At 30.2% G+C, this 23,942-nt stretch overlaps 1 protein-coding gene across 1 annotated transcript; it reads left to right on the top strand.

Moving 5' to 3' along the window:
- Positions 1 to 10,920: 10,920 nt before the first annotated feature.
- Positions 10,921 to 12,572, top strand: LOC103493377 (RING-H2 finger protein ATL13). The gene has a single exon (XM_008454095.3). It carries the CDS (start codon positions 10,987 to 10,989, stop codon positions 12,268 to 12,270), a length of 1,284 nt encoding a protein of 427 aa, XP_008452317.1. The 5' UTR covers positions 10,921 to 10,986; the 3' UTR covers positions 12,271 to 12,572.
- Positions 12,573 to 23,942: the final 11,370 nt, after the last annotated feature.

Here is a 23,942-nt window from a genome sequence, read left to right as displayed (position 1 = left end):
ATATTTGAATGTCATTAATTGATTATTCATAAACTACGTTTTCTCTAATTTATATAGCATCTATACTTGTGCATTATAGAGAAGAATCGATACATATTTCGCAACATACATGATATACAACTTCTACAAATCTCGCAACAAAGTTCAATACATAGGAGTGTTGGTCCATAATTGAAATGTCAATTGTCTTCTAAAGTAGAACATGTTTTCTTGACATAATGTATCTAAATCAAAACCAGCAGCTATGTACTCAAAATACTTAATGGTGAATACGTCACAATCACTATTATTTCGTTGTAGTGGAATGGAGTCGACAATGACAACTGGCCAAGGATGGGAAGGATTAACCTTATACACAGGTCCGTCAGTCGATGTCGATGTCATAATTGAAGCCTGAACAAAAAGGAACAAATGAAATAATAATTGCATAAGAGACTGACTAAACATGTCATAACAACAATACTAAACATGTCATAACAGCATGGTGAAAGTTAAAATAAATAGTGAAAGTTTGGAAGGTGCGAGATACGTGCGAGATAAGTGCGAGATACATGCAAGATAAACCATGAGGGCCTAAGAGACTTAACAAACATCAATAGAATCACTCCAAATGGATTAGCAGGGGTACCAATTTCATTTCGAAAGAAATAGTGAAAGTTTGGAATGTGCGAGATACGTGTGAGAGACATGTGAGATAAACCATGAGGGCCTAAGAGACTTAACAAACATTAATAGAATCACTCCAAATGGATTAGTAAGGGTACCAATTTCATTTCGAAATAAATAGTGAAAGTTTGGAATATGCGAGATGTGCGCGAGATACGTGCGAGATACATGCGAGATATTATGAGGGCCTAAGAGACTTACTAAAATCAATAGAATCACTCCAAATGGATTAGTAGGGGTACCAATTTCATTTCGAAATAAACATTGAAAGTTTGGAATGTGCGAGATACGTGCGAGATATTATGAGGGCCTAAGAGACTTACTAAACATCAATAGAATCACTCCAAATGGATTAGCAGGGGTACCAATTTCATCTCGAAATAAATAGTGAAAGTTTAGAATGTGCGAGATGTGTGCAAGATGTGTACGAGATACGTGCGAGATAAACCATGAGGGCCTAAGAGACTTACTAAACATGCATAGAATCACTCTAAATGGATTAGGAGATGTACTAATTTGATTTTAAAATAAATAGTGAAAGTTTGGAAGGTGCGAGATACGTGCGAGATAAACCATGAGGGGCTAATACAAACTAAACATGCATAGTACAATACAAACTAATGCATATAAACATGCATAGAATCACTCCAAATGGATTAAGAGACTTACTAAACATGCATAAAAACAATACAAACTAATGCATAAAAAAAGTTGAAAACAAACGGATACTTTGGACAAAAACAGTTAGTGCTTCATTTAAAAAATGTAATTAAACTTTCAAAACAATCCAAACTAATGCATATCCCTTCCAATATGTATATCATCACCTCTCTCCTTTACTCCAATTTATGACCTAACACTTCTTCATATTCATTATTTGTATTCCCTTACCTCTTCAAACCCAAATTCTCAATGTGTCCATCCTTATTTGCATGTAATCTAAAATTATCAACTCACATTCAACTATTTAAAATCTTAATCTATGTCTTTCTTCTTACAAACAAACTACCTCAAATTAAATAGAATAATTTTTTAAACCTTTTATTATGCTCATGAGCTATATGGACCAATACATCATTCATAGTATTTCAAAATTCAAAGTTATAAAGAAACCCAACAAAAGTGCAGATGATAGAAACTGATCAAAGTGAAAGCCAGAGTGGTTTGAGAAGCATCCATAGCGGCATGAAAAATTGCTCACAATATAAGACAATACACTATAGATAGAAAGTAATATAGATAAAAAAAACTCACTGCTGAATAAAGGAGCTTCAATTGCACTTCTAAGAGGTAGCCAATTCAGATTTAAAGAAGGGATCCAAAGAAAAAGGAGCAAAATGTAACTATATTTAACTTCAATTCATTTCACTACCCATTTAACTTTCTAAGAACCTAAACCAAACTTTGACTAAACTAATTACCAGCAAATAAGTCGATTCCAAAAAAGCCTAAACCAGATAGATGAAACTCACAACAAATACCTAAACCAAACATTTACAGCAAATAAATTGAAAATGTGTTAGAGATAAAACTCACTGAAATAAGAGAAAACGCTCAAAGTTGATTGAATGGTCTGAAAAGGAAAAGTGAAGAAATGCAATGGAGGACCGACAAATGGCAAGCAACGAACGATCGAAGTATCTTCGAGGAGCAGAGTGTAGGAGTAAAGCGGGAAATTTCAAAAGCCAACAAAAGGCGATTTTTTTTTACTTCAGGTGTTCTACGCGAAAGAAAAGGGAAAGGGAAACAACTCTATGCGAAAGAGAAGGGAAAGCGAAAGTGAAAGCTTTTACGTGGAAGAGAAGGGAAAGGGAAAGAGAAAGAGAAATTTAATGAAGGGAATTTTGGTCCATTCACACCTAAATTGTTCTGAAACTCTTCATTTTCAAAAACTATCCCAAAAGTCATTTAACCCTCCTTTTTTAACCTATTTTTGGCAATTTTTTTTTGACATTTAAAAAATATATATTTCATTTAATAACAAAAAATGGTAATTGTTATTAAAAAAAAAACTTACCAAGTTTAACATCTCAAAACTTCTCAAATTGAATTTAATGCTTTAACTATTTCATTTGAGTAAATTGCTACAAATTTTATGATTCATAATTAATAATGGATATGGTGATTATTATCAAAATTGTCTAATTCTTATGTTTCACTAATTTCTTTTTTCATTTTCAATTATCCTTATTCCTATATTAATATTGTGAGGCCCAACTCCGAAATAGAAGAGTTCTGTTAGGGGAAAATTTTAATTAAAAAGAATTATTTTGACTAAGAGTAAAGAAGAGGCGTTTTGAGAAGAAGTATATATTCGTTTGAGGTTAAATCGTGTGGAAGCTAGGTGACGCAATAAGACTAGTTGGTGAGGAAGAAGTATGCGTTCAACGATAAGAGTTAGGTGTTTTAATGTTGTAACGTGAGTTGATACCAGACGAGGAAGAGTTTAGCATTTCAAGAAGGTAAGTTTAGCATTTCAAGAAAATGTTTAATCTTAAGTTGACAGTTGGCTATATGCATGTTAAGCTCAAGTTGGATGCATGGTCTGATGAGTTAGAAGCTAACGCGTGTAAAGTGTAAGTAGGAGGCGGTGAGCTAAGAGAGTCCAAGTGATGACTGATCAGGTTAAAAGAAGGTTTTGTTATTCGGAGAAATTTACTAAGTATTGAGCTGCTTGTTGAGAAGCACTAGGCGAGAAGAAGGAGTTGAAGTTAATTAGGTGTTCTTGGAAGGAAACTAAGAGTTTTGTGAGTTACTTTTATAACAAAAATAAGTATTTTGAAAGCATTTTTTTCGAGTCTTATGTTGTATTTATGTTTAACGCCTTATGAATATATTATTGTTGATGTTGATGTTGTTATTTGAAAAGAGAAAACTAATGTTTCTTGATTGATGATTGTGATACTTATATGTGAGTAAACCATTAGTCTTATTCCTATCAATGAGCAAACTATTATTTGGGGTGTACATAATGAGTAAAGGCAACCATGTAGAAAATGACTGCATGATGAGATGAGCCTAAGCAATGGGAAGTGAACCAGGAAAATTCCCTAATAGATTCTGGTGAAAGGAATTCTAGTTCTAAGCATTGGATGTTGGTGAAGAGTGTTGGAATTTGTGTCCTGAAACTCGTACTTTGTTATTTGATTCAATAAATTTTATTTTTGAATGCTATAATCTTAAAACCAATAAGTGAAGGTCCGAGGCTATTTTATTGAGTTTGTCAAATACACTTGAACTTTATGTAGAGACATAAACATGGATTAAGTTCAAGTTAATAGCCCAAATAGTCTATAGTGTATGAATAAGATTGGACGCCTTATTCTAGATAAATACTATGGATGTGGCCCGCTCCGTAGTTAGTACAAACGATATAATCCTGAATCGTTCGTGTAGAGACATGGAAATAGGGGCATCCTATGTAAATGGTTTGCATAAGACTGGAACCACGAAATAGTCACTTTTTGTTATAACACCGTAAACTATAAACTGACTATTTCATTTATGATGACCTAGGTAACTTGATTTTAATCTTGAGCTAACTATGAACTTCAGTTCATTCGGTAGTGTCCTTAGATCAGCATAGGTGAGGGCAGCTCATCATTGCTGGCCCAATAAGCCTCCCATTTCAAGGATAAGATCGAGTAGATAGCTAGGGACATAGGGTGCAAGATGAAATTCACTTCTACCCATTTCTGGGATAGTAGATAGGTTGTTCCCTTAAGGACTGAATCCAAGTCTTGAACAAGAGGTCCCACCTTCTCATGGACTCGAGAAGGATTCAAGTTTATAGGTTGGACCTTAAACCAATTGTTCAATAGTGGATCTGTGGGTCTTAAGGAGCAAGATGTAATCTCAGGGATAAAACGATATTTTGACCCAGCCAAGATTACGAACAAACGTGTGAATGATCAACTTACACATCATGGTTATATCAGATGGACAGAAATATATCTATAGTGAGGGGAGTGCAACTAAGAGTCTTTAGTGGAATGATTCTTTAGTTAACGAATGTTGATTAAGCTTGGTCTAAAAGAGTTTAGCCAGTTAATCTCGAATCATTGGAGCCCATGATCTATAAGTCCATTAGGTTCCCCTAATAGCTCATATGGATTCAAGTAAGAACAAAATGTTGAAGTAACTCGAATTGTTCGAATTAAGAAAAGAGAGAGAAATCGACAAATATATAAGATATAAGTCTGTACAAAAAAACTTTAAGCTTTGTGTTTAAATATGATTTAAATAAATATGAATATAGATTCATATTTAAAAGCTTGAAAAGTTTTGAAACAGTCAAAGTTGTAAAAGTCAACTTGTTGACTTTTAACTTTGAGAAACAAAACTTTGACCGGGTTTATATTCAAATATGATTTGAATTTTAGAAAAATAATGCGAATTCATACTCGGAAGGTTAGAATTAGTCAAGACGGGAAAAATAGTAAAAAATCAAAAAGTTGACTTTTAACTAAGAAAAGTCAAAGTTTGACTTTGACTTAATTGGTCAAATGACCAAAATACCCCTTTGACTAATTACTTAATTAACTAAAAGTTAGTGGGCAATGTGGCAGTCGATTATAAGTTAGAAGTCACTAATTTGATTAAAGAGTTAATGGATTAATTAGGTGTTGAGATTATATGAAATAATTTGCATGCAATTTGCATGTAAATTTCATATAAAACATTTCTCATTACAGAATGAATGAGGATGATGTTTTGCTGAAAAAATCACATAAACGATACATCTTCTTCCTTTCTCTCTAAGTTTTACTTCACAAAACCGAGTCCCACAACTCCATTCTTGGTCCTGAGATTAGTAGGTCAACTTAGTGATTGTCCTTGCTCGTGATATTTAGGCAAAGAAGAAGCTTTGGATCGAAGAAGAAGTTCAGAACAATAAAAGGTAAGTTCATTGTTTACCTCTTATGCTCTTCGTTTAGGTCCATCGCATAGTACATGCATGTCAACTTCTAAATCGTTTAGATGCATATAGAGTTATAGAGTAAATCATGATCCTTATTATTCCGTTGCAGCATGTCTCTTGACGTCTTTTCCAACAAAGAGTGAATTTTAGGTCTATACAGCTTGATTATGGTGAAATGAATTCGCGATCTAAGAGAGAGAATGATTCATGTTCTTAGTGGAAAGGAACATAATAAGTAGAGCTCAATGTGTGATTTATGTTTTATGAAATGAGGCATTTTGAGCCTGTTTATGAAAATGAAAATGAATTTATTGATTGAATTATATTACCCAAAAGGATTTCTAAAAACATCACTCCCTAAGTATTTATTGACATATGGTTTAAGTTTCCCTTCCTCAGGTATCTGGTGTTAAGGTCAAGTTAAGAAGGGTAAGACGAGCTGCTACGGTTGAGGCGAACAAGCTAGGTGTTTAGCTAAAGAAGTGGCACTAAGGCGTTGATAGCCCAAAGTTTATGTTTTTCTTAACTTGGCCTCAACACCTGATACCTAGGGAAGGGAAATTTAAACCATAAGTCAAATATTTAGTGATGATGCTTTTAGAAATCCTTTTGGGGAATATAATTCAATCAAATAAATTCATTTTCATTTTCATAAACAGACTCACAACGCCTCATTTCATCAAACATAAATCACACGTTTAGCTCTACTTATTCCTTTCCACCAAGAACATGAACCATTCCCTCTTTTAGACCGCGAATTCGTTTCACCAGAATCAAGCTGCATAGACCCAGAATTCACTCTTCACCAGCATCCAACGCTTAGACCTGGGATTCCTTTCACCAAAATCTATTGGGAAATTTGCCTGGTTCATTTCCCATTGCTTAGGCTTATCTCGTTTGTGCAGTCATTTTCTACATGGTTGTCTTTACTCATTATGTATACATCACATAATAGTTAGCTCATTGGCTTCCTTTTAAATTATATATTCAGGAATCTCATGTTTTCAATAATAATAGTAACAATAATGATTATTATTAGAGGTGAAAGTGATTCAACTTTATCAGTTTTATTAGTTAACTAGTAATATAATAATAAAACCAATCATTTTTATAACGATGGAGAAAAACTATAATTTTTCACATGCATCTCGCATTTAGCACGTGTTGTTCTATATATCTTTCTATTTATATCTTTATATATATAGGGAGAAACTTTCTCTTCCCATTTTGCCTTTTTCATAACTATTTTACCATTATATTAGAGAAAATTTTGTTCATATCATAAATGCTTCAAAACTGAAAAAACAATGTGAGATAATCAATTAATCCTTCAGTTAATACTAAAGCTAATGACTGCTATAATAGCTAGAGGGACAGTAGAAGAGAAAAACACAAGAAACTTTGGTAACCCAGTTCAGCCAATGATACCTACGTCTGGAGAGCTGCACATAGTCCTGATGAGTAATTTTATTAAGAGTCACTTTCAGTCAAAATACATAGAAATAGCATGTGAACTTTGTTCTATTATATGAGTATTTAACATGCTTAATAGCTTCAGACTTTAGGCTCCCCCTGAATGCATGAGTTAATCTCTTCGACAATATCTTCATCCTTTTCTGAAGTTTTCTGTGACCACTCGAATCACTACTATGTCGTATACCTTACTCATCATTAATATCAACATGCTGATCTTATAGACATAAGATCATACTTCTGTTTCATTCCTACAGCTTTTGCAATCAGTTCTTCATTAATCTTCGGCTGTGAATATTCTTTTTAATATTTTTTGGCGCACATACCCTATCTTAGAAAGCCCTATTTATACATATAAGATCTATATGTATAAATCTTATTTCTTAAAAATAATTAGCAAGATTCCTAAAATAAAGGAGAATCTTTTTATCCTTTAATTATCTTATCTTTTAAAAAAATAATCTCATAATATCTTTTAGACAAAATCTTCGACAAAAACTATTATTGAAATAAAACTCTTTAGAATATTAAATAAAAATTGAGATTGAAAACATGATAGATTACTCGCAACTATCGCAATCCAAATTGTGTAACTAGTGGCCCTCCTATCTTATTAGAAATGATATATTATAAGAAAAGTAAATAAGGTTAAATTCTATTTTCCTATTAATAACAAAAGATCCCTCAATATCTCTTAATATAGAAATATATATATCTTTCCATGTTTTACAAATATATCACCATATATAACAACACATAATGCCTTATACTCCCTATGGCAAGTGATAAAATAAACCAAAAGGAAACCAAAAATTTCTCTATAGGTATAAAATGCAAGACTATATTTTGAAACCCTATATAGAGAACTACAGAACAAATCATTAATTTCTCAACAACCTTAACAAAAATATGTGTTTCTTTTTGCATATAATATACACAAAGAGAAAATGATGGAAGAGAGAATCCAAAATAGACCAAACAACCAAATGTTTTCCAATGGATTCCTTTGCTTTCATATAAAACAAACATATAACCTTGAGAGAGATTACATATATATCATTTTCTTAATTTTCAATTTTTAATTTTTTGTATTTTGAACTTAAAAGGCCCATTTTAAGCCACATTTACAATTAAAGAAGCTCCATCACCTTTTTTTTTTTTTCTTTTTTCTTCAATATACTATATGTTGTATACCTAAAATTATTATTAATTATTAGGGTTTTGTTGGATAATGTTTTTTACTTAAGTTTTGGACTAAGATATAATTTTAGGCATTTTTATAATTAATTCTTTACTATATTATTCACTAACAACTTGACACTGACCTCATGATTACATCTCTATATGGACAAGTGTTTGAAGTCATATATAGTAAGTTAAGAGAGACTTCCAAATGAACTTTTAAGTCATTGTTAAATTATTGATAAAAGTTAATTAGTGTTAAAAATACTATAATTTTGGTTTTTTTTTTCAATTATAAATTTGGTTTCTGTGTACTTATACTTTGAAAGTTTGAAAGGTTTTCTTTCCTTTGTTTTTTTTTTAAAGATTTTTAAACCTCAAGAGTTATATCTATTTAGTCTTTTATTTGTAGTGTACGAGATTAATTAGAAAAATATAATAAGCTCGTGTTTTTAACTCTTAAACTAATCGTAGTCACTTCACTGTAAATTCCATCTATTTAATGTTTACGTTACCAAGACTAGATCGATCTATTAGTTATAAGACTGCATGTTCAAAGATATATTTAAAATTTCAAAACTATATAGATCCAATAAATATAAAATAACTTTAATACTTTGTAAGCCTGGGTGAGAACATATTAAATTATATGGAAAGTATACCTAACACCATTACAACCCTCCAAAATTTAGAAATTACAACCATATAATTAACTTTCCTAATTAATTTCACAAGTATGCAAATTTGAGACCAAAGTAAGTATTTAAACCTTTTTGCTGGTTGAGTTGACATATTAAGTAGCATTAGGAGCCACCAAACAAGTATGCACAATATATTACATAAACTTTTCATTAACAATTTTTACTTTTTTTCTTACATAGCTAGCAATATATGAAAGTATTAAATTTAAATATAACTTTGGAGACTTGAAAGTATTATATATCTTAATCGTTTAAACTTAATAGAGTTAATTAAACTAAAAGAAGTGTAGTTTATAGTTTAAGAGTTTTAAACTAATTATTTATAACAACTAAGAAAAGGAAGACTACTTAACTTTAATATATAAGAAAATTGATCCCATACCATGATCATGTCACATTAGCAATTCCATCCACCTTTTATAATATTTGAAATCATCTATTATCCGCTAGAACTATCATACTAATTTGAAAACAAACAAATGAAAGTATAGAACAAAATTGTCGAATATATTTGTATATACTAATAAATGTGTATAAGTTATAGAAATGTGTCAATATATTTTGCTATATTTTGTAAACATTTTATTTTATTTTTCTATGTTTAAAAGCACAACAAACCTAAACAAGTGAATACATACGAGGATCGAAAGGAAAATATTATATAATATAAACCAAAGACTTCCTTTTAGAGTTGGTGTTATGTCTCCCAACACAAACACACAACTAAAGGCCTTTATCAAGCTCTATTGAACAATATTGTAGAACAAGAAGCAAAATTTGACCAACCCTACATTTGGTCCTAAAGTATATATTTTTATCCCAAATTTGGGTTGTCATATAAGAAAGTGACATGGAGGGGAGGTTAAAATATAGGAAAAAGACATGGTTTCACATTTTCCAAAATCAAATTGAAGGATTTGTTTGTCTCTAGACAGATTGGTCTTATGTTTGGAAAGTAAGTAAGTAGTTTCATTGGTATTGATGCATACACATTTCTTCGTTGTATTGTTAGTTCATCAAAAGTCAACTAAATGTTCTCATTCTTTTGTTTAAACTATTCTATTCATTATCATTTGTTTTTATATCTCCATTGCATGTTCATGACAGAAGGTTGCCATTTTAGGTTTAGATTATACATCATATTTAGGTTGGAAAAAATAATTAACATTATATATTATAGGTCGATATAAGTACAAATCAACAGTAATCAGCATGTCTCGTCCATTAGAAGTTTACATTTGAATCTTTATATTTTTCACTTTTGGTTTTCCTAAAGTTTAAATCAATTTGAATTTAAATTCCACGATTCATTTTGTCGGAGATCACATTATTGTTTTGATGGCTTTTCGTTCATTATTATCTTTAACGTTTTGCTCTTTGTCGTCGCGAAAGTTAATGAAAATCTAAGATGGAAACTAATTTATGCACGGGACAATAAATTTCATGATACAGCAATACAGAAGTGCACTTTTCTTTCTCGAAACAAAACACTTCATTAAATTAAATAGACACGTGCTATGCAAAGAAAAATTCAAAAGATCAATCCATAATCGAGTTAAGAATTTTCGCCACATGAAAAATAAGATTAACTTAGCTTAACAAATAACCCAACATCAAATTCAACAAGTTTTCCATTAACGATTCCACTAACCACTTGTGAATTCCCATTGTTATTGAATCAAACCCACAAGCCATAAGGGGAAAAAAGTTTATTAATTATTTCATATTTAAATTTGAAGAAGTTTATATTCAAAAGGATAAAGATGAGAAAGCCAAGTTTTAAAAACACACAACCTTAATTAAAATCAAGATTCAAGTGTGTGTGTGTGTGTGTGTGTGTGTATATATAAAATAAAATCAAAAGGTGTAATTAAGCAAGATTTTTTTTTGTGGTATTATTTGATTTTCTTTTAATTTTATTTCCATGATTGATCTATTTGTTGTTATCTGTCATTCTGTCTCCATTTATTTCCCTTCTTTCTTCTTCTTCAAACCTAATATTTTTAAATTCCATTTTCTTTCTCTACCTTCTAACTTACATCCATGGCTACTCCCTCTCAACCCATTTCTAACCTTTCTCTTCCACCGCCGTCACCTGAGACCCAATCCGACGGTGGTTTTAATTTAGACAGCGAAGTAAGTCCCACAATTCTCTTAGCCATAATCATCCTCGCCATTATCTTCTTCTTCTCCGGCCTCCTCCACCTCCTTCTCCGATTCTTCCACAAACCCCAAATCAGAACTGACCTAGAAGATTCCACTGCCGGAGACGGCGGGGCCTCTGCTTTCCAAGGTCAACTACGGCAGCTATTTCACCTCCATGACGCCGGCGTTGACCAATCCTTCATCGATACACTCCCTGTTTTTCTTTATAAAGCCATAATCGGCTTGAAATTAGACCCATTTGATTGCTCCGTTTGTCTCTGTGAATTTCAGCCTAATGATAAGCTTCGACTGTTGACGAAATGCAGCCATGCTTTTCATATGGATTGCATAGATACTTGGCTTTTGACACATTCTACTTGTCCTCTCTGTCGTGCGAGCTTGGTTTCTGATTTCGCTGCCATTAGTGGCGGATTCTCGTCTCCAATTGTTGGGGTTCTTGAATCTGCAAGTAATAGTTCGAGAGAAATTGGTGAAGTTCACACCGGTTCGTTTCTTGGTTTTCTTGGGGATGTGTCGGATTTTACTGAATTGAAAACAGAGGAACCTCCGGCAACGGGAGCAGAGACCGTGGTTCCGATTAAATTGGGGAAGTTCAAGAATTTGGAGTGTAATGGAGAAGGAAGTAGTAATAATGGCAATGTTGGTTCGAGGAGGTGTTTTTCAATGGGATCATTTGGTTATGTAATGGATGAAAATTCGTCTCTACAAGTTCCCATCAGGACACCGGCGGTGAGGAAACCGGTGAGGAAGAAGAAGGATCTGCCATTGATGCTCGGGAGCAGAGCAGCTATATCGGAATGCGATTGCGAATCTAGACGAGATTTTAATTTTGAGGAATTGAGTGGAAGAGTTGAGAGTTTCCGCCATGGGAACTCGAAAGACAGCTGTGAAGAGAAGGTAGCCGGCACCGGTGACAGATTGCCGGTAATGGATTTGACTAGAAGGGCGTTTTCGTTTCATTTTCCGGCGAATCGGAACCGACCCAGATCGGAAAATGGGATGGGAACGATGGATGAAGAGAATCAGAGAAGAAGCAGTTTGGAAATTGTTGAGAATAGGCCGTCGTTTGTGAGAAGAACATTACAATGGCTGATGGGGAAGAACAACAATAGGATTGTTCATTCATCTTTTACACCTAATGATGATGAAGATCATTCTTGATTTTTTTTCTTTTTTTCCTTTTGAGATTTTGAGTAACTTTTAATGGGGATTTCAGATTTGAGTGAAGAAATTACAAGTGAACGTGTTTTTTTTTGTTTTTAGTATAGAATGTCGTATAAAAATTCAAAACTCAAAAGAATTAGATTAGTACATGTGGATTGTAGCGGAATTTGTTCGGTTAGTGGAATTGATGACGAATTTTTTTGGTGTCAAAGAAATAAGAACCATTTGTATTGAGGTCTTTCTATGGATCTTCATGTATCAAATTTGAATTTTAAGTTAATTTTAGTGGGTTTTCTAAATCCTTTTTGCAAATTAGGAGGGATAGTTTTGGTAATCTAAATCGATGATCATCATTTTACCATAAAAGTAGTTACCTTATTAGTGATTGGTTTATATATATGTTATATTAAATAAATTATGAGTTCATGAAATGTGATAAATTTATTCCATTCAAATAAAATGTTTTGAATAAATTTCCACATATTTTTTAACAATTGGATTGAGCAACGGGTAGTTTTTGTGGATTTAGTGTTTATCATTTGATTTTGTGATTAACTTAACTTTGATTTTTCAAAAAATTGGGTTGAGGTATTTTAGTATCTTATATAATTTGTTTTATTTATTGGTTATTAATAATTTTTTTTTATTTGATTATTAAAAGTTATTAATTTTATCGTTTCTTCAAATTTAAAATTTATTAGGATTAAGTTGAGTATTGAAACGACAAAATGAATTTAACTTAACGGTAATTAATATGATTTTCTTCGCGTTAGAGATTGAAGATTTGATCCTTCTAAAACTCGACTATTCAAGAAATTCTTTCTTAAATCGAAGGATAATTAATCTGATTAGAGTGTTATAAGTTAATATTTGGAATGAAAAATTTTGAAATTTAGAATAAAGATGGTACATTGGCAAAAGAAGATGGAAAAACAAATAATAATTATATAAGAGAGGGAGAAGGGTAGGTGTTGCCATTCAATTTGTTTTCTGAGGCATTTATGAAGTGATGTTTTAATAGTGACCATTGGATAACAGTTGGAAATGGCCAATTTCAAATTTTATTAATCCCACCAACCTCTTCTCCAATAAAATAAATAAACAACAAAAAATCCTTTTTCAAATTTACATAATATCAATCATGACATGAATATCCATATATCAATTTTAAAAAGAAATGTTGACGTAAATATGGAAGATTAATGTTTCTTCAAAACTTATTAAAAAGACCTTTAGAAAAAAAAAATAGTCGGTTAAATATCACTACAAAAAATAAGTCATTTTTCGGCGAAGAGGTGGTAAACGATATAGAAGTTGGTTGACGTTGGAGATAGAAGAAAAAGACTGGATTTAGGAGAAAATAGGGACAGCGGGGTGATGGATGACCAAATTTAGAGAAAAAACTAGACAGCGGAAGAAATGCTTCAAGCGATGACGAAATAAGTAAAAGAAAAGAAACGAGCATTTGCAAGAAGAAGGGTTTTAGAACCGATCTCGTGACGTGTTAATGAGGGAGTAAGTTAATATTTTAAACCTAAGGTATGCTTAGATGGTAATTAAACATTACATTATGTGCATTTTTATTGAAGCTTAATTTGTTTACATGTTTATAACAGAAAAAGGTAATTTGTTTTTAATATCAACATAGCTTACCTAATTAAATGTTTCAAAACAACCTTCACTTCGAGTTTTTTTTTTTAAATTAGATCCTTCATTAGTTGATTCTTAGTTTATTATATAATATTCTAATTAAAGGATTATGGGATTAAGGTTAAACTATCATTATGTTAGATTTTTATGACCATCGTTATGGTAGATTTTTACGTAGATAATAATTATAACAATTTTAGAGATAATAATTAAGTGTATAGTAACATTTTTAAAAAAAATTGTAAATGTAGCAAAGTCTATAGGCGATACACTCTTATGGTCTATTATCGCCTATGGATGAGATATAAATCAATATTTGCAATATGATCTATTATTGATAAACTTTTATTATTGATAGTCTTGACTAGATTTTGTTATATTTGTAATTTTTCTAACATTTTGCTATATATACTAATACTTTGAATAAATTGTCATATTAATTTGCAAATAGTTCCAACAAAAACAATAACTTCTAGACCAAGTTTTTAATAGGAAAATTATATCAAATGACGGAATTGCTAAAGATAGCAAAATAACAAATAGACATAAACAATAGTTTGTTGTGATAACGATGATATTCTATATTTGTAAATATTTTAGTTGAATGAAAGATCATGTCAATTACCATTAAGCTAAACTCACTTTGATAATACATTATATTAATGTACCAGATAATTTATGTTCAAAATGGACAATAACGTATGGTGAAGCCTTTTAAAAAAAACTTATTGCTTCTAACCAAATATATTAATGCACTCAATTAAGATAACTCTTATCATTGTTATTAATTAAGTGGTAGGATGTCCTTTGACAAAATGAGGACAATGCGTAACGATTTATGGGTATAAAATTCAAAACTTTATAAAGAGGCTAATAATTGCCAATTTTATTGTTACAAAGACTATGGTGCACAAAATCAAAGTTTGAATTGTTGTAGGGAAAAAAAAAAGGTGAAAGAGGAGATGAATTATTATCACAAAAGTTATTAAAGAGAATCCTATCATAACCATATAGTGAGACTTATAAATGCATGAAATTAAATGTTATAGTGATTCACATATAATTCAAAAGGGATAGATACCATATTTCATTCAAATTTCTAAATGAGAGATAGACTTTTTATTAATAGTACTATAATTTGTCATTTTGACAATATCAACTTAGCCTTAAAAAGAATAGAAAAAACACCTTGTATTTATATAGAAAATACAATCGATTTATTAGGGAGACAAATTTATTTTAATATAATATGAGTTGGGATATTCGAAACATAGGTTTAATGGTCACTAATGATAGGATTTAATAATATATCTATCTAAATTAATCAATTAAATTTAAACAATAAATATTATCCAACAATCTTCTATCAAATAACTTCCAAATAATGTATAATAACCCATTTTTAACTCATACCCTTAAAAGAATAGATGATGTTATATTTTCAAGCAACAAAAACGATAATAAGCCAAGTTTAAAGATGGAGAGTTGACATCCAATTTATCGATAAAATCTGAAATTTTGATATATTTTATAAATATTTACGACTTTTCAAAGTAAACTATATTAAATAAAATGATTCAACGGGTAGATAGTTTTGTTCATGTTGTTTCCTATTTTCCAAAAATATGACTTTTATAGTTAGCAATTTGTCTATTATGTCCTTTTCAAAATCAGATTAGGTTTTCGGCTTGTGAGCTAAGTCATTGGGCTAGACTTTGGGCTTTGGGTGGTGGACTAAATCATTGGGGGGTAGGATAGGAAAATTCAAAAAGGGATTTAAATTAGAATAGCTTAAATTGATATACCATTTTACATAATAGATTTTTTTTTATTAAGAAATTTCGTAAAAATCTTAAATGAACTATAAAATTTCACAAATGTATAGCCTAATTTACCTTATTATCTATATTCATTAAAAATATGAAATAAATAATAAATAGGAAAACTTACATAAATCTAACAAAATACCAAACTATTTACGGTCCGTGTAACAAAGCCTATAAAGTTAGTCATTTTTTAAATATTCCAAGTTTGCCATTCTCTTCCTCGCGATTTCTCTGCGATTTCTTTCATCGTCTTCCTCTTCGATTTCTTTCATCGTATTCCTTTTTGATTTATTTCATCGTCTTTCTTCTTTTCCTCTTCTTTTTTTTCTACGATTTCTTTCCATCATCTTTCTTATTTTTCATTTATTTTTTTACGTCATTAAATCTTTCCACCGTATTTCTTCTTTTTTTTACTGTGATTTCTTTCCATCGTATTTCTTCTTTTCTGATTTTGTGATTTCTTTCAACCGCCTTTCTTCTTTTTTGATTTTTTTTTACATCGTTTAATATTTACATCTTCTTCTTTTCTGATTCTTATTTATGTCGTTTAATCTTTCCATTGTCTTTCTTCTTTTTTTTTTTTTACGCGTTTACATTTGGGTAACCAAATCTTAACGACTGTGATAAGGCAAAGAATCTTGAAAAAAAATCATAGCCGAATATAAACAATCGTATAAAAAAAATAAAAGATTGTGTATAAAGAATCTTGAAAAAAAATCATTTGGATTGGAGTAGCCAAATGTAAACGATCGTGTAAAAAAGTAAACGATTGTGTAAAGAAATTTAAACGATCGTGTAAAGAAATATAAACAATCGTGTACAAAAGAATTTAAAAAATCGTGTACCAAATTTTTTTTAAAAAATCATTAAGATTTGAGTCCCCAAATCTAAACAATCGTGTAACAAAATTAAACGATGGAATTAAAAGGATAAATTGTAGTCATATCTAAACGATCGCGTAGAAATTATAACCATATTTAAACGATCGCCTTGTAGCAATATCTAAACGATCGCGTTAAATTATAGCCATATCTAAACGATGACGTATATATTGAGTCATATCTAAACGATCGCGTATAAATTATAACCATATCTAAACGATCGCGTATAAATTATAGCCATATCTAAACGATGACATATATATTGAACCATATCTAAATGATCTCGTATATATTGAACCATATTTAAATGATCGCATATAAATTATAACCATATCTAAACGATCGCCTTGTAGCCATATCTAAACGATCGTGTATAAATTATAGCCATATCTAAACGATGACGTATATATTGAACCATATCTAAACGATCGTGTATATATTGAACCATATCTAAACGATCGCGTATAAATTGTAGCCATATCTAAACGATCGCATATATATTACGCGCGCGTTATTGACGGTGTGATTGTCGGGGCATTTTCGTTATTTTACACAGTGGGACTTTGAGTTTTTTCCGTTTTTGGAATTGTTCTGTAGAGTGTAAATGTTTTGCCACTTTTTTATATTTTTGAAAAGACCTTAATAAATAAATAAAAAAGAATAAATAAATAAAAAAGGAATGTGAAGGGGCGTTATAGGCATGAAGTATGGTAACTGATTAATTATATTATGGCAAGTGATTTATTTGATATCATATGTAAATATGGTAAGTGATTAATTATATTATGGTAATATTATAATCAAAATTACTCTTTTTTTTGTGATTTTGTTAAAAAATTCTTCCCCACCGATCTCTCTCTCTCCGTCCAATCTTTCTTTCATTTTGCATTGTTTTGCATATATTCACGTAATTATAGTATATATTTAATGTTCTCTGGTATATGTAATGTTGAGGAAAACTTAATATGTTTGCAATGTAGGGACTTTGATAAAAGAATTGAAGATCTAGGGAATTGTATGAAGAAGTGGTTGACTGGGAAGGAAATGTTAAATTGGTTTATGAATTGTATATATGAAATAATATATTGTATATTTTATGAATGAAATGTTGTGTTTTCAATTTATTAAATTGGTTTATGTATTTTATTTCAAATATTCATATTATACTTAATAAATAATAAGTTATGTTTGAAACAATAGTGATTATGTGTGAAAGTTAGTATATTAAATATAATAAATTGAGGAACTTTGATTAGTACAGTTAGATGGAAATTTATGGAAAAATATGATATAAAATAATTTAACTAAAAACTGGAATATGAATATTTCAAATAAAAGTATGAAACAACATACTAAAAGTCTGATAATAAGAAGGAAAAACTAATTCAATAAGGAAAATTTTCATCTCTTTCAGTTATGTTCAATACGTCCACAACGACCATATTTAACACTTCTGTTGAACTCCATTTTAAAAGGAATTCTAATCCTCTTTGGTGGGAGGATGACAACTTCAATTTCTGTATTATTGAATATATGTAGTAGTATATTTGTAACAAATCACAGAACATTAAACATATTATGCAGTAGTATATATGAAAGAAAGCAAAGAAAAATACTAATTTTATCGAGAAAAAAAATAAAGAAAACGATACGAAACATGAAGGAAAATATGAATAAGATGTATATATTTGAAATTCAACTACAATTTATGTATTATTGAATATATGTAGTAGTATATATGTGACAAATCATAGAACATAAATATGAATAAAATGTATATATATATATGATAAATCACATAATATTAGTAGATTAAACAGTGGTATATAAATGCATATATTGTTCAAGAAAACTTTACTAAACAAAAATATGAATAAGATGACTGGAACATGCTATAATTAAACAAATATTAAGAACATGAAAAGAAATATGTGTATGTATTATTGAATATATTTTACAACTACAATTTGTGAAATAAATATGTATTATTGTAAATAAGAATTAGTATATATATATATATATATATATATATATATATATATATAATAAAAGAACAAACATATCATATTTTTTGGTAAATGTATGCCAATTTCACTACAAGAAATATAATTTACGATAGCATCAAGAAAACGTTATCATTGATTTTCGATAGCATTTTCGAAATGCTGCCATAGCCGATGTTATTGAAAGTCCATGACTTTTCATAGCGTTTCTTCGTCGCTATGCAAAATGCTATAATATGTCCCAAACGATAGCACAAATATGATGCTATAAATGTTTTTATAACATGAGAAAAAATGTTATCAAAACATTTTGATAATGTTTTTTATTGCGTTGGAAAACGCTATAAAAGACATTTTATAGCTTTTTTTTTTTTTTTTGCGTTCGAAAAGCATTGTCAAAACATTTTACTAGCTATTTTAAAACCATTTGGCGTCATTAACATTTCATAATCACATTATTAATAGAAGAATTACCATAGAACTATACATATAATATCTAATTGAATAATATATGTTATCTTAATTCTATGCATTACAATTTTGTTTATAAAGAATAAAAATCCTTTGAGAACAAACCTAAACAAAAAACAACTACCCTGTTTTAGAAAACTCAATACATCACAAGAAAAGTGATTAACTGAAGCATTTCTTCATACAACAAATTTCCTATGGAACCATTCTCACAGATATCATACCAAATCCAAAATTCAGCTGAAGCATAGTTCTCACTGCATGCCCCACAAGGTGTCACTGTGCTCGTCTTCATCTTCTTCATACAACGTCTCTACCTCTTCCCTTGCTTGCGACTTCCTTGCGTACATTCTTTGCATTTCAGCTTCCCTCTGGAAACATTATCATAATATTAGCAGAGCAACAAACATTAATATAACTAGTATCGGTATCTCAGCTTCATAAGGAACTGAAATCAATGGAGCTAAAGGGAGAAGAAATTACCTTCCATACCAAAGTATAAATTATATAATCGAAATAATTGAACATACTCATTCCAAACAAGAGAAGAAACCAAGTAGGGAAATGCCACCAATTATGCACTAGTATAAGGAACCAAAACCAGCAAGAAATAAGGAAAAAAACCAACAACCAAATATAAAATCTCGACTACTTGCAATGCCACCAAGCAAAGAAACAAAAACCAAATCTAAGATGCTTAAGTTTAGATAAACAAAAATCAACACCAAGAAGATACATACCGAAGTCTTATAATGTACGAGGAACCAAATTCTCAACTACTTGACAATTGTACCATGAATCGATTGAATAATGGATGAAAAATGACAATTGTACCATGAATTGTTGGTGGGGGGGGGGGTGGAGGGGGTTATTCCTCGTGAACAATTGAAATACCAAGATTCAAAACTACACGCAAACAATTCAATTTCAAGCAAAAAATTAACAAGTCATTAAGTGAGATGTTATTCCTCATAAAATTGTGTGGAATATCAACTTTTAAGACCTTTGTCTCCAACTAGCAAAAATGAGGAAAACTAAACCAATTACAAAAACAAAATCTTAAGATGAAGATGAAATTTATATGTTTATTTAAAGTGAGGAAAACTAAAAGTATGCAAAATGATTATGATGATCGGGAAGAAGAATGCAATAACAGAAAATCGACAGCTAAAAACAGAGTAAAAAATTTACAACTATTGCTAGTACTTTGAAACTAGGAAAAGAAAGAAGTTTAAATGCACTTACATACTACATTGAAGGCAAAACCAAGTTAAATTCAACACACCACACGTTTTCCCCCAACAAATTTGACTCCATTGCAATCTTTGAATCGATACGTTAAAAACAATCGTACTCACTAATAGAGAAATCCCCCATATCATACCTCTATCCCCCATCAACACCTAAGTTGCCTTTTCGAACCCATAAACTTGGTGTGCTCTCATTTACCATTCTCATAAACATTTTTCTCAATTTGGTTAGTGTGTTTTTTAGCATACCTCTAGTTCCTAAGAACTTTGGATCCATCTAAACCCAAGTTGATGAGACAATGAAATCTTGAAATGAGTAGTTAAAAGAAATCTAAGTATGAGAAGAACGAAAAAAATGAAATAAAATGGGAATCGGTGAAGAATGAAATCGGAATCGGTGATGGAGGAAATAGGATTACGTGAACAAGGAAACTAGATGTACCGGAATTGAAAGAATATTGCGATTTTTCGGTGACGGAATCGGGCTTACTTAAAGAAAACGGAATTGATTGAAAAAATTAACAGAATTAATTGAAGAAATTAACGGAATTGAAGAATAACCAGTTGTCGACATCTGATGAAAAATTGGGATGAATTAGGCAGTGATGAAAATAATATGAAATATAATATTGATTATCGAAATTCATTATGATATTTTTAAAAAATTATTTTCAGATTAGTTAATAATGAATAATATGATTAAGGAAATAAGGTAACGTTTAATTCATTACAATGATAATTTTACATTAATTACTATAGTATTTAAGGAAATTAGAACTTAGACAATAATGAACAATATAATGTAAATAAGGAAAAATATATATTTCAATTTCGAAAAACCTATATAATTAATGTTAATGATAAGTTTAAAATTGCCCTAAAAATATAGGAAATGCTAATCAAGATTAAAAAAAATATATAATTTAGGATATTTGTGAAATATCTTGGTCAAACTCGGTATTTTCTCTAAATCTTTCATTTAATAAAAAGAAAAGTAGTGGTCGCACTTGCACGACGATGATTAGGACTAATAATTAAACATATAGTAACATTTTGGAAGAACTGCAAATTTAGTAAAATCTATCGATGATATATTTTATTGGTGATAAATTTTTACTAGCAATGTGGTTTATCAAAGACTTTAATAACTAGATCTATATTTTTTTTATTTGTAAATTCTTTGTATTGTGCTATGTTTGTTAATAATTTGAGTACGATTACTATACTTGCAACCGCCACTTGGGAGGGAAACTATAACTATTAGTTAAAGCAAAAAATTGTCATAAACCTTCTTATTACTAGTAACCTCTTATGATTACTAGTAACCTCAAATGTCAGTTGAGCTTAAGTTTGTTCAATTGTGTAGGTGTTGCAAAAGATGCAGTGGTGAACTTGTAGTGTGCGATGGTAAGTAACTTTGCTTACTATGCAAACAAGTTCAGATGATCTTGATTTTCTTAATTATGGAATAAAAAGATCTTGATTTTTCTTAATCCTATAATAGAAATGTAGATCACCCAGGTATCTTTAGACATTGTCAATTGTTGATGCCAAATTTTGGTTAAGAAAAAATGCACATGACATTCATGTAACAACAATATAGTAAATAGTTTGTAATTTGGGGAAGAGAGAACTTGAGAAGAAAAAAATTTGATGGCAAGGTAAGAGTTCAAAATTGTAGAATAAGGAAAGAAATCTTAATTCAAGTACAAGATCTCATATCCTAGATTAAGATAACAGCTCACATAAAGTTGTAATGATACACTTATTTTAATTTACTTTTTTCTCTTAGAGTAGGATGAGATAGTTCTTTCCTAATCTTAACAAATTAGTATTAAATTTGATTGGATAAATCCACTTTTTCTTACTTCTGGCCTATATTTTGCCAGGTCTAAATTCACCTACAACAAATAATGTCGTTGATGAGTAGATTTTAACCCAACAAAATAAAGTCAAAAGTCATGATAATTTAGTACAATTAATATGAGATTTGAACCTAGTTTGCTAATGATTAGGAAATTCATATCATAATCCTAATATCCATGCAACTTAAACTTCCAACTTCTTTCCTATTATATAAATCTCATACTTCAAAGTCATTTTTCTTCGTTTAATTTGCACGTCTTGAGCCCCCCCCCCTGCAAGTCCGTCCTCTCATCTAAATTACAAATTTATTTTTAATGTCACATGAAGGTAAAATACGTAGTTTCTTTACCAAAATTTGAGATCAACAGTCTAGTTTAGTGTGTAACATCATGTCTTTAATTTTTCATTTTAAAAAAAACTCCTTTTTTTTTAATATTTTTTATTTTTTAAATAAACCACCACTAGCATTTTCGGGCCCATTTGATAAATTGGAACTTATGTCATAAAACTCGTAGTTTATAGTTTAAATTTATATTCTATTCAATAAAATCGTTATTGAGAAATTATTATTGAAATTGAATACTATAATCTTGAATCCAATAAATTAAGGTCCCGAGTCTATTTTGAATAAACTTAAACTTTATCTAAAGACATAAACATGGATCAAATTTCAAGTATCTAGTCTAAACGGTCTATAGTAAATAAATAAGGTTGGGAGCTTTATTCTGGAGATGTCATGGATGTTGCCCACTTTATAGTTAGTACAAACAATGTGATCTTGAATCGTTAATGTGGAGACATGAAAGTGGGGGCACATCCTATGTAAACAGTGTTTACATAATATTGGAATAATGAAATAGTTACTTTTACATTATAACATTATTGTTTGTATAAAACTAACTATTTTGATTATTGATGACCAAGAGGTAACTTAATCTTAATCATGAACTAACTATGAACTTCTGTTTATATGAGATTATCATAAATTTGCATAGGTAAGGACAACTCAACATTGTTGGCTCAATAAGCCTCACATTTCTACAGTAAGATCGAGTGGATAGCTGGGGACACATGGTGGAAGGTGGAATTCACTCATGCCCATCATAGGGTTAGTAGACAGGTTGTTCTTTTAAAGATTGAATCCAGGTCTTGAACAAGGGGTCCCACTCTCTCATTGGCCCGAGAGAAATTAAGTTTATAGGTTAGATCTTAAATCAATTGTTCAATAGTAGATCTATGAGACTTAAGGAGCAAGTTGTAATCTCTGGGGGTAAAACGGTATTTTGACCCAATTGATGTTATGAACAACTTGTGAAAGATTAGCTTACTAATCATGATTATATCAAATCGACACAAATATATATATAATGGGGCTCGTGCAACTACTGAACTTTAGTGGAATGATCTGTTAGTTAATGAATGTTGATTAATTAGTTTAGTCTAAAACAATTTAGCCAATTAATCTCAAATTGTTGGAGCTCATGACCTATAGCTAGGTCCATTAGGTTCCTCTATTAGCTCATATGGAATAAACTTAGAACAATATGTTGGATTAAGTTGAATTGTTCGAATTATAGATATGAAGAGAGAAACATACAAGTATATGTGATATAGAGGTCGATTTTCAATTTAGAGATAAAATTTTATGTTTAAATGTGATTTAAATATGAAGAATATGAATACAGATTCATATTCAAAAGCTTGAAATGATGAAAATGATCA

The sequence above is a fragment of the Cucumis melo genome, chromosome 5 (assembly GCF_025177605.1).
Source record: "Cucumis melo cultivar AY chromosome 5, USDA_Cmelo_AY_1.0, whole genome shotgun sequence".
NCBI lineage: Eukaryota > Viridiplantae > Streptophyta > Magnoliopsida > Cucurbitales > Cucurbitaceae > Cucumis > Cucumis melo.
This window is presented reverse-complemented; position numbering and strand designations above follow the sequence as displayed.